The sequence below is a fragment of the Sturnus vulgaris genome, chromosome 1, assembly GCF_052056855.1.
Source record: "Sturnus vulgaris isolate bStuVul1 chromosome 1, bStuVul1.hap1, whole genome shotgun sequence".
Lineage (NCBI taxonomy): Eukaryota > Metazoa > Chordata > Aves > Passeriformes > Sturnidae > Sturnus > Sturnus vulgaris.
This window is the reverse complement of record NC_142243.1, coordinates 96,014,334-96,027,331: the sequence shown is the minus strand read 5'-3', so window position 1 is coordinate 96,027,331 and position 12,998 is coordinate 96,014,334. Positions and strand designations below refer to the sequence as shown.

The window sequence follows — 12,998 nt, the reverse complement described above, 5'->3', positions numbered from 1 at the left end:
GGCTTAAATTAGGACCTAACTCTCACTTAGTGTTTAAATTTAGGAATCTTAAATCTGAAGCCATTAATTTGATTCTTGTCTGCTGTTAGACCAAAAGGATATTGCAGTGGACAGTCTTAATATGTTTTCATGCTTTCAGGAAATGTGTACAGAATAAATAGAAAGTGAGGTTGTGAAAGAGCTAAAGGGATTGCCTTGTTTATTCACACAAGGTTTATGAACAAAGCAACATCATCTAGGCTGTCATAACCTGAAGCTCAACTCTAGTGTCACCTGTAAATGTAAAATCAACAGCACTGTTTAAGGTTCTTTTCTAATCTCTTAAAGACCTAACCACACAGCACACAGAAACCTTTCAAGTTTACAAAAGCTATCCAAATGCCACAAAACAAAATGTAAACACAGATGTTTTTAAAAATAAAAATGTATATAACAATATGGAACTTGAGCTTTTCAGCAATTCTTTAGCTTTTGAAACACATATGTAGAAGTAATTTCGTTTTCAGAAATATTTTCAAGGGAGCTTTGTGTTCATTTTGCTAGTATGTCAACAAATTGTACTTGGTTCCTGTCTTTCTTTGCGATTTGTCTGCTTTTTTCCAGACTAAATCTTTAATATAGGTTAGTTGTACCAGGGACCTGATCTTTAAGGGAGGTGGGAGTGGTGCTGGGTTTTTTTTCTTCTTAATGGTAAAAATCTTGGGCCTCTTTTCCCAATAATTTCCCTTTTACAGTCATGATTTGTAGCCTTAAAATGGATTTCCAGTACTGATGGTGCCTCTAAGTATGATATTAACAATATAAATCAGCTATCTGCTGTTAGTAACATTAAAATTTGTGCCCAGAATTTATTTTTCACTCTAAAATTTAGTTGTTCAGATGGCACTCTCCCAAAGAAACGAGAACAGTATCTGTGGCTACTGAGCTATATAATCTTGTTTATAAACCAAACAAGTTCTATTTTAGAACTAGTTGCATTTATTTCCCCCCTTTACTTTCACTTTAAGATGGTGTGAAAATTTAACTTTAAGGATTAAAATGAAGTTTCTTATGCCAGCACTTTGACTTCATTAAAATCAGATTTCTTAAAAATTGTAGAGATAATTTCTTCTTTTAGGGAATGATGCACAGAACTACAACAGAACTGTCAGGGACACTGTAGTGACTAAAATGTCAGCATTTTCATCTGGATAGTGATGTATTAAGATGGCATGGATATGCTAATATGACTCACTATTGAAAGAAACATTCTGTATGCAGACATTTGATGGAGTTCTTTCAGAAGGAGTAAAATGAGGACAATTCATAGTGAAAAATATTTTGTTTCTTCTCTTGATGTTTCTATAACCTCTAAAGATTGTATATTTGGGAGGTAACATTGCTGAGAAGAGCAAATTGTGAGTAGATACTTTGTTAGGGAATAATGTACCCGCTGAATATTTATGCACTCTTATGCAGGGGTAGTCGTAGTCTTTGACTTATGGGTGTGCTAGCTGTACTCAGATGCATCTTAGAAAAGGTAAAGTGTTTTGGTTCTCTGGCACATAGCCAGCTTCACAGACTGTTCAGCTTTGCTCCTTTTAGCTACAGCTTCAGGTTTCACTGACCTGAGAGTAGGATTTAACTGCTTTCTTATCTCTGGCATTCTCATCTCCTTAAATCTAGCCAGGATACAGGGGATCATATACAGCAGCTGTATTTATACTGTTCTGTAAAATCAGGTCAGGGCCCATTCTCTGACCCCAAGGCCAAATGACCCAGCACAGTTTGTGTCCATATGCTTAACCTCCTTCTCCTGCAAAAGTAGGGCAGCCTCCTCTACGCTGTTTAGGAGTGGATGTCTTCCTTCCTTTTCATTTCACAGCAAGAATCTGAGTAGCTGTACAGGTCAAGACTAACCTTTGTTAGTCTTCACCTTTGTAGCTCTCAGCCAGCTGAAGACAGGCCCAGATTGATAATGCAGCTCATTGCTCACTGCATGTGGGATACTCAGCTGTAGGTCCTGAACATGAAACTGTCCATGAAACAAAGTCTCTTCATCAATTCTTTTGCCCTCAACATGTAGGCAGAATAATATGTTTAACTGGGTTTGATAATTCTGGTTTTCTATGGCAGGATTCAGGCAGCCAACCTGACCCAGACTTAAAAAGAGTAAGTGTAGCAAGAACAATAAGCAAGAGAGGACCTGCCTGCATGTTACTGACAGACTTGTGTGGTCCTGATCTCAGCCTTCTCTCTTTCAGATCCCTTCATGAGAGTTTGTATCTTCTGGTTTTCTGAACAACTGGCTTTACTTTCCCATAGCTTCTGGAGAAGATGCCATGCACTTCCAGAATTTTATGTTTGCATTTATAAGCTTTCTCTCTTCTGAATCTAGATCTGCTCTAGATCTGCTCGAGTTAGCAGATCACCAAACTGGAATCCTCTGAATCAGTGTCTCCACAGCTGCCATTTAACAATACAGCATGTCTCCTGAGTAATGCTTTAATCTTTCCTGTCCTACCTGCTTCATTAACAGTTCTCTTTTAAATTAAATATGTTCAGACAGTAAAAAGTCACCAGAACTGTTGGGTTGGGTGTTGGGTTTACAGTGTGCATTAATTATTATCTGAAGCCCTAATATCTGCTCATCTCAAGATATGACATTATAGGAAAAAGAATGGTCAGGCTGTTTATGTCTTGCTTTATTTGAAAAAGTGGTAAAAAAGCTGAAAAAATGTTTCAGATGCCTTATCCCACAGATTTTTTTAGACCAGTAAAACAATATTATTTCCAGTGGGTGTAGTTTTCTTCCAACAGCTGGAAGATAAAATGAACTTGAAGGGTTTTGTTGTTGTTGTTGTTGTTTTGTTATCTTTACTCTGTTGTAATATAATCAGTCCCCATTGACATTAATGGCTTTCTTTGTGGCACTATGTCACTACACATGGATCTATGGAAACAATACACCACACATATAATTCTAAGGAACTATATGTAAAATAAACTTTCTTTTTTACTTTTAGAACATTCCATGTCGTGCCATTTCAATGGGTCAGGGCCAGGAAGCCCATGCAAGGCACCTGCTAAACCAGTGCATGCAAGATGGAGGATGGCTCCTTCTACAGAACTGCCACCTTGGCTTGGAATTTCTTAATGAATTAATGGACACCATCACCACAAAAGAGTCTATGAGCGAAGATTTCAGAACCTGGATCACTACAGAGGCTCACCCAGAGTTTCCTATTAATCTTTTACAGTCCTCTATAAAATTTACCAATGAACCTCCTCAAGGTAGGAGTTACTTCCCTTCCCATTGGAGAGATCACTGCTGGTCCAGGAATGTTGGGCAGAAAGTAATGTTGGCTTCACTGTGCAGCTACTTGAAGCTGCCAGTCTAGAATATTACTGACCTATGTTCCTGGGCATCCCCTGGTCTTCTGGGCCTCCATGCACCTCCTTACACCTAGGATCTTTCCCCACTTCCAGGATGTTTCCTCATATTCAGACATTCAACTCCTGCTTTCTGAGCCTCTAAGCCCCCAGCTTTCCTACCCTAAGTAGTCTATGTGCAGAAGCACAATGTGAGATCTTAATTGGCAGTTTGGACTCATGTTTCTGTATTAATAGGAGTGCGAGAAAGGCATGGATGGAATGAGTCCAGTGAGAGCCCACAAAGATGCTGAAGGAATTGGAGAACATGCTATGTGAGGAGAGGCCAAGATGATTGCTAAACCTTGAGGAGAGAAGGGATATCTTACCAATGCCTACAGATAAATATATATACCCTTTCTTTATATATATGTGTTGCCGCTGGTTTCAGTTGATGGTGTCAGTAGGAGCTGAGAATTTTTATCCAAGGTCCTAGTTAAAGCTGCAGACATTTAAACCTCTTTTTTCAGTATTTTTAACTTCCTCTGAACATTAGTAAGATGTCTACAGAATGCTTGATGTTGTGAAACACATCCTGTTTTGAGCATTTATACTCCATCTCAAGAGCAGGTAGTCAGTCTGTTGATATAAATTTCTTACTTCTTCCTCTTGTCCTCTGCTCTCTCCCTTTTTAATTCAGAGCTCAGCATCTTTTTATTGCACAGTGGCCCTCTCCTAATCATTCTAATGGTAACAACCTATGGCTCCAAGACACTATTTTAGAGGTCAAGTTATAGCAAATTTGCAACTTGCATTAAGCGGCTGAAAAAAACCCAGTGTAAAAATTTAAGTCAGCATGAAATATAGACAGTTTTCGTTTCTTAAAAAAGAAAGTTTTAGTTTCTTCTGTCCTGCCACATTGGTAGCACAATACAATAAGACACTTTTGTTTGATTTTGGAACCCTCTTATGATACTCGTTCAATATTTTGAAAAGCTATTTGCTTGAATATTGTTCTACCGGATCTTTGTGAAGTATGAACAAAAGCAAAAGTAGTTTTACTGTGTCATGGGAAGTAGGACGACTTAGAGAACCTTTTCACTGCACTTAAATCTGCCCTTCTAAACTAGTATGAAGAGGATTAGGTGGAAAGTATCATAAGAGGGACCTGATGTCAGTAACTCAGGCTTAGGTTGTCTGCCCAAGGCAAAAGATGCTTGAGTAGCACTGCCTGAAAACATTTGGGAGCAGTCGAGCTTCTGTATTCCAGGGAAGCTGTGAGTGTATCAGTATGAACTGCCTAAAGCTGTTCCTGGAATATGAAATGTCAGTGCTCAAACAAATCTCCCCAAGCATTAATATTTGCAGTATGAATTTAGGCTCTCATCTCATCACCTTGGTGCCTGTAGGCCATATGGAGAGCCTGCATACTAAATTTTACTGATATTTTTATAGGAATCAAATCTAAATAAAATTATCTTAAATAAAACTAAACTCTCATATTTTAAGTAAATATCAAAACAAACTCTTGGATACCCAGTGCTATATTTCATATGATGTTAGGTGTCTTTTTCATTGCCATATAGTTGCTAAATAGTTATGTTTCTATTTCAGTTGTTAGTGGGAACATTTAGAATGTGATTACTTAATTTTAATTCCTTCCAGACTCTTGAAATTTATTTTTTATGTTATCTACCTAAACCAAAATATTATTGAAGTTTGCCTGCTATGACCAGCTGGACAGATAATTCATTCTAAGACTTTATTTGAAGATGATAAGTAAGATGATACGGCAAATTGGAAGAGAGAATTATGTGTAACAGAAGTTGGACTTGTGGATTCCATACATTTTTTTTTTGCTAATGCATTACATTTTTATACTTACTTTTCAGGTGTGAAAGCTGGCTTAAAACGGACATACTCAGCTGTTACTCAGGATCTGCTGGGAGTGAGCAAAATGCCACAGTGGAAACCACTGCTATATGCTGTAGCATTTCTTCACACAACTGTCCAGGTTTAAAATGATATTTCTTCTCTTCTGTCATAAAGCCATGTTTCATTTATTAATGATCCCTGTTATTAAATGAAAAACATTTTGAAAGGGAAGTCCCATGTTGGCAAATTAACACAAATAAAATAAGAAAGAGAGCAACATTTCTGTATTAGTGCAACTGTTTTGGAAATTTTGCTCATGTTGGTCTTGTACCTCCAACAGAGATGATACTTCAGAGGAAAAAAAGGACAATCAAGCAGTGATCAATTAGAATACTCTTCTGTTAAAGTCCTGGGCAATGACTGTGTGATCTGTCTTTCAACTAACTCGACTTTTACTAATATTTTAAATCATAAAAGCATATTAAATAAATTTACAATTTATGGTTTGGAAAACCATAGTCTTAAAATGCTGTGTTCACAATGAGAATGTGTAAGAGGGTGAATATAAATCCTATCTGCTCTGAAACTTGTCGGAGGAAATGAAAGTAGATTTTGGGTCTTGACTTTCAAGAATTCCATTAAAGAAAGTGCTTTATGGATTAACCACAACTTTTCATCATCCTATCTATAGATTTTGCAGTTTCCTTAGTTTATATTTGGAGCCTGGCTAATTTAGCTCTGTGGCATCCATGCACTGATATATTGTGGTCCAATGGAAGCCTGTGGTATGCTTTCCTTTGTACCACTTTGGTATCACTTCTTTCTTGGTGGAAAAATAATTAAATTTGCAATTTCCAGATGTTGCCCTAACAGCTATGTGCTGCCAGCTGAGTCTGTAAATGATTCACTAAGAAGCAGTTTTTCCTACTTGCATCTGCACCATGCAGACACAGCAGTGATAGGAATAAATCTAGTCCATAAGAAGACCCTGCACAATGATCGTGGCTGATGATTTTGAACACCCTTGCCTCAAACAGTAGCTTGATTTTTGAAATTCTAAAGCTATGGTTCCAGACTCAGTGATTTAAAAAATACTTTAAAAAGAGGGTTTTTTCTTTGTGAACATGTTAATATTCCTATTCTTTGTTTGTGCAAATTTAGCTACTAGATAATTAATCAAGTGTTTGGCCTTGTCTGTGTTAAATGTATTTTTTTCAAAGTTGGTGAAATAGAGTTCCAGCTGGACTACTGCATTCTTAATATATTTCATATATTCTTCCACACTTGAATTTTCTTGACAATTACTATCAATCAGTGCTTTACCTTTAATTCTAACCGTTTTACAGGAAAGAAGAAAGTTTGGCCCGTTGGGCTGGAATATTCCTTACGAGTTTAATCAGTCAGACTTCTCAGCCAGCGTGCAGTTTGTTCAGAACCATTTGAACGATGTGGGTGTGAAGCAGGGGGTGAACTGGAGCTGTGTTCGCTACATGCTGGGAGAAGTGCAGTACGGTGGCCGTGTCACTGATGACCTGGACAAGGCACTGCTGAACACGTACGCGAGAGTCTGGTTTGGAGAGCACATGTTCCGTGAGGAATTCTGTTTCTACAAAGGTTATGTCATTCCGAAAGGGAATACGGTGGAAGACTATCTCCAGTACATAGAGCAGCTGCCAGTGATTGATACACCAGAGGTAAAATATTTTGATATATTAAAGGGAGATTTTGCCAGATGAATAACTTAAGGAGGTTTTTTTTCAGGATCAAGTATGCATAGGTCAAGATTAGCAGGCAAACCATTATAGTGGGTACTCAGTGTAGATTTGCTGACCAGGAAGAGGTAGATGAGGCTTTCTTCAAACGGAAAAAAGTCCCACTTTCACAGGCCCTGGTCCTGGAGGAGTTTGAGCCACACTAATTATCTTCTGAAAGGTTGATACAGCAAGGTTCAAGCATTCTTACCAATGTGTCTAAAAACCTGTTGGAATACCATAAAGATGGAGCTGGAGCATTTTTTATAATATCCAATGGAAGGACAAGAGGCAACGGACATAAATTAAACAACAGGAAATTCCATCTGAGAACAAGAGCAATATTTTTTATGTGAAGGTGGTCAAAGACTGGAAGGGTTTGCCCAGAGATGTTGTGGAGTCTCGTCTTTGTAGACATTGAAATCCCAACTGGACTCTGTCCTGGACAGCCTGCTCTGTCTGCCCTTGCTTGAGCAGGTGATTTGGATTAGATGACTCTCAGAGATCCCTTCCAAACCAAACTATTTTGTGGTTTCCCAATTCTGTATGGGATTGAGCAGACATGCAATCTGAGAAATAATGAAAGCAAAAAAGCCCTATGGTCTCATTTTGCAAGTTATAATTCAGAGTTTACTCCATTTTGACAACAGAAAGGTATGGATGTTGCCACGAATTGATGGGGTAGGGTGCAGGGTAGCTCCTGGTTGTATCCAGTTTTACATGACCTAATGTGTGCATATCACAGTGGTCACAGTGGCTGGAGGATGGCAACTCTCTGCTCCCTCCAGTACACATGATAAAGTTAGTTAAAAACTGAAACAGAAGAGAATGCTCTGGAAAATTGAAACAGAAGTGAATGGTCTGGATTTCTGTCTCATTTCTATTAAGTTGATAAATGCCATTGGAAATAAGTTCTACTAAAATTAAATAGATGGAGTGGAACAGAAAAAAACTGGTTTTCACTTACTGATAATGTGCTGACTGAGAGCATGAGAAGTTTCCAAGGTCATAAAATAAGCTTGGAAAGTTCTGAATCTCTGAAGATAGTGAAACGAGAATGCAAAGGTATTTGTGCCAGCAATGATGTACCTTTTCCAGGTGAGAGTAAATGCAGACATGATAATGCATCAGTGGGATCCATTTGAGCCCAGCTCATGGGGTGGTTCCTATCAGTGTATGAACCTTGGGTCTATCAGATTTCAGGTTCTGCTTTCATGAATCTGCTCTTTTAAGCACTTGGGAACCTATCTCACAATGCTGCAATGTAATTTTAAAGTGTTTTGATGCCTGTAAAAAATCTGTATGTATGGTTTGAGGTAGGGGAATTTTACCTTTGGCTTTTATGTAAATAGAAGCAAATGCAGGAATGCAAACATTTTTTTGTCCTTCACATTTTCACTCGTGAGGAAGAAAGCTGTGACTTCTGTCATTCTAAAATCTGTCAAAATTGCTCATAAGAACCTTTAACCTTTTAATCTCCCAATCTTCTTCATTTCACAGAGGATACTGTGCTAGCCCAAACTGTATCCTTGATTCATTCCTTTTCCATTTTTAGTTAAGAAAGACTGAATTGGTCTGCTTGCACTGTCCTTTCTTCTTTGATGAAATGTCATTCTCTGAGCAGAATGAACACTGTCTTCTGAGAAGGGCAATCAGACTCAGTATATTGGGTTAGCATGGAAAGGTTTTTCAGTAGCAGGGGGCTAAGGGGTGGCTTCTATGGGAATCTGGCAGAAGCTTCCCCCATGTGTGACAGGGCCAATGTTAGATGGCTCCAAGGCAGACCCACTGCTGGCCAAGGCTGAGCCCATCAGCAGTGGTGGCAGTGCCTCTGGGATAAGGTATTTATGAAAGATAAAAAGCTGCATGTGAACATTCAGTCAGAGAGAGGTGTGAGAATGTGTGAGAGGAACAACTCTTCAGACACCAAGATCAGTGAAGAAAGAGGGGCAGGAGGTGCTCCAGGTGCCAGAAAAGAGATTCCCCTGCAGCCCAGGGAGGACCCTACCCTGGAGCAGGTGGATGCCTGAAGGAGGCTGTGACCCTCTGGGAGGTCTGTGCTGGAACAGGTTCTTGCAAGATCTCTGGCTCCATGGGGAGAGGAGACCATGATGGAGCAGATTTTCTGGCCAAAGTTATGACCCTACAGGTGACCCATGCTGAAGGAGTTAATTCCTGGAGGTCTGCACCCTGTGGAAGGGACCTACACTGGAGCAGTTCAGCAGGAACTGCAGCCCATTGGAGAAGTTTGTGGAGGACTGTCTTGTGGGGGAGTGACTCCATGCTGGAGCAGGGGAAGAGTGGGAGATGTCCTGCTCCTGAGGAGGAAGGAGTTGGAGACAGTATGTGATGAAGTGACCTGTTCCCTGTGCTCCTGTGGGAGGGAGGAAGTAGAGAATTTGGGAATGAAATTAAGTCCAGGAAGAAGGAAGGAGTAGGGGGAAGGCGTTTTTAGGATTTGGTTTTATTTCTCATGATCCTGCTCTGTTTTGATTGGTAATCAATTCAATTAATTTCCCCAAGCTGAGTCTGTTCTGCCTGTGATGATAACTGGAGATTGATCTCTCCCTGTTCTTATTTCAGACTGTGGACTTTTAGTTGTAACTTCTCTCCCCTGTCCAACTGAGGAGGGGATGATAGAGGAGTGATTTCAGAGGAGTGTAGAGCTTTAGCAATTGGTTTTGAGGATTCATAAGGCTGGAAAACCCTGAAAGACAGAATCCAACTTTCTCTTTTAAAACAAAATTCCCAGAGATTTTGAGTCAAAAGGAATGAGAGATCTGGGTCCTTGATTAACATGCAGGACATTCAGAAAACTGGTCCACCCGCTGGTTTCTTTTTTCTTTCTTCTTCATACATCACTTGCATAAAACCATAGGACCAGAGCTGTCTCCCCTGTCTCCCTGTCTTTGTTAATATTCTCCAATGTTTAAGTTAGCCCTTGGACTAGGGTTCCATTCACAGATGGTATTCACAGCAGATATTCTTAATGGTGCTAACTTGGGCTATAATATTGCCACAAAATCTGCTAGAGCAAAACCAAACACATAAGCCCTCACTGTGCAAGAGAAAAAGCAGAAAAGAACATATCTTCAAATGTGTATTTCCTTCCACATAGAATATGAGTGTAATAAAGTGCATTGGTATTTTCGCCTTTTACAGCTCTAAATATTCAGTTTGAGTAAACCACTATTTGCAAAACATTAAATCCTATCTGGAGTCTACCTACATGCTATTATAGTCACACCCTCACTCAAATGTGGTGTTAGGTCTGTACTTTGTGCTGTTGTAAGGATAAGATTCCCAAATGGTATAAATCAGTGCAGTTTTGCTGGCTTTAGCAATGATGCAGCCACTTACATGCCTTGTCCCCGAGTTTCTAGATTTACATTTATAACAATATTAAATGGCCCTTTTAATTCTGCCTTCAGAATATGTAAATACTGGTTTCTAGAAGTGTCTTCTTGCAATATACTGATTCTAATGTAAAATATGAAAACAATATATGAAAAAATGTGAAAAATGAGGAACAGAAGATTGCTTGGCTTTTGTGCTCAGTTTGAGGGCAAGCCTTCCTCATTGTCAGATCAGTAGTTCAAAGTTTGTAAGAGATATGTAATAGCTATAATTAAGTGAGAGCTGGTGAAATAAGTCACAGTACATACCATTCCCCCTGGAGAAGAGTTGCAATTGTCAGTCTGACAATTACAGACTTACTGGTATTTCAGTGGAAATTTCTGCAAAAGCTATTATCATTCAGACAAAGGGCAGCTTTGCAGTAATTCTGTGCTAGCTGTATCTTAAATAAAATAATTCAGTTTCAGGAGACGGAGAATTAAGGAGGGGGAAGCTTCAACCAAAAATAGCTAAACCATAAAATATCCTAAATATATCACCGTCTTTGGGTACTTCAGATGTGGGCATTATTTTATTCACCATGCTGCATGCCTTATAAGCCTAAGAGTCTGAGTAAAACAAAACATGTTAGAAATGTTGACTGGTCAGATAATTAGGGGCATCTACTTAAGCTGGTACAACAGCAATAAACCCATAGAGACAGAACTAATGCTAAGGGGGTCAATGTCCCACAAATGACATTTCCAACCAGCTCTAGTCTGAACCAAAGGAAAGGGGTCTGTTCTTAGCCCTTGATCCATTTCACAGCATGATCCATGTGAAAATAATGAGATCAGATAAAAAGCCCTCCACTGATAGGAATGAAAACACCATTCCATATGCAGCTTATGTTAATGTTTTTGTGTATTTCGGGTTTGTCCTTGGCCATTAAAATGGAAGAACTCCACTGACCTGTTCGTATCTATTGTTTTATGGAGCTTAGAATTTTCTTCCTTGTTTATCTATTTCATGGATTCTTGTATGTATATAGTTTTGGAAGAAAAATCACCTTTTTCACCCCAGTTTTTTTACCTTTTACTTTAAGGTATTTGGACTTCACCCTAACGCAGATATAACTTACCAGACCAACCTGGCTAATGAGACATTTAGTACTATAGTGAACATCCAGCCCAAAGACAGCAGTTCCAGAGGGGGAGAAACCCGGGAAGCAGTGGTGCAGCATCTTGCTGATGAGATGCTAGAGAAGTTACCTCCAGATTACAACCCTCATGAGGTATGTGCTACTTTATAAAACAGATGTTTTATGTATGCATGTATATACATTCGTGTTTTATAAGTTTTATTATGCTTCTTAAATTTAACTGGCATATGTTTTAAAAAGCGCTTAAAATTATGCATAAGTCTGTTCTGGTTTGTTATCTAAAATATTCCTACATCAGAAATATATATTTCAAATGCCACAGTTCACTTAATCACCTCGGCTCAGAAGACCCATTAAATGCTTCAGAAAGTTCTTGCTTTTCTTAGTAGCTTACAGAAGGAGCCTGGTGCCTCTTTCTGAAGGACTGCTGGTCCTATAGTGGTTACAGCATTCAATTTACCTACTCCCATTATGACACCACCATAATGAAGAGTGAATTTTATCACTTACCTTTTCATGCTCCAGATATTTTTGGGTCTGAGCCATAAGAGTTATCTTTATCAATCTTTTCTTGCATTTTTAATTAACAGTCCTATTAAATGGAAAAATCCAGCATAGAGAGTCTTGCATCAGTTTATAAGTAGGTTCTGCTGTCTTGCCAAGTGTTTCATGAACAGTAAATGTTGAAAATCCCATATTTCCATGATTTTATTCTTTACAATTCTGTTTTGCATTGACAGTACCTTTTTTTACCCCAGTTGTAGTTCAAGCTTGTAAAATGCTCGGTATGAATTACAACTTGCTATGCATGCTTTGTTTTCTTCTCTGGCCAACTTTGAATGTCCACCTAAGTAACAACTAATAGTCTTGGGGCCCATAAAATATTCCCTCTCTTCCTTTCTACTATTAATCTCAGATTTAATATATCTTGTATAAATAACCACTTCTGTACTGTCATAATTCAACTTGGAACTTCTTTTTTCATTTCCCTGTTGTCAAGCTACTTGTGGTCTGCAACATTTTTTGGTGACATTTCTTGCCATCTATCTCCATGTTGTTATTTTTCTATCCATCCCTGCTTGCATCTCTCCTTTTTGTCACCTTCTTATTGAGTGATTCTTAATGACAGTATATAAATAACTTTTTTGTAGAATTTGATTAAGAATGGACTCTGTTTTCTAGTTTTCATGTTATTATTTAATAGTGAATAAATATTAAAAATAGAAAATAAAATTAAATCTAGTAAGTGTAATAATAATTCATAATTTCATAAATGTAATAATTTACATGTTGGATCTACAACTATCATTTACACCTCTCAGTCTTCTTCCCTTATCCTTCCAATCAGAGTAAAGCTATTTTATGGAACTAGATTCTTCTAGTTTCATTCAGATCCTTAATTTTTTTTTCAATTTACAGTAGCAGTAAAATACTGAATGCTTGGATAGCATGTGTGCTTTTGACATATTCGTAATATGTGTATTGAGCTAAGTTTTTACAATATACTTGCTAAATCCTCCAAA

The 12,998-nt window shown here is 38.3% G+C and overlaps 1 protein-coding gene across 1 annotated transcript in view; it reads left to right on the top strand.

The window, feature by feature from the left end:
- Positions 1-12,998, top strand: part of LOC106852522 (dynein axonemal heavy chain 5-like) — a 149,756-nt gene that overhangs the window by 111,728 nt on the left and 25,030 nt on the right. The window contains exons 70-73 of the mRNA XM_088171968.1: positions 3,006-3,273; positions 5,244-5,365; positions 6,573-6,920; positions 11,419-11,607. Of these exons, the coding sequence (XP_088028094.1) occupies positions 3,006-3,273; positions 5,244-5,365; positions 6,573-6,920; positions 11,419-11,607 (927 nt within the window). The remainder of the gene's footprint in view (positions 1-3,005; positions 3,274-5,243; positions 5,366-6,572; positions 6,921-11,418; positions 11,608-12,998) is intronic.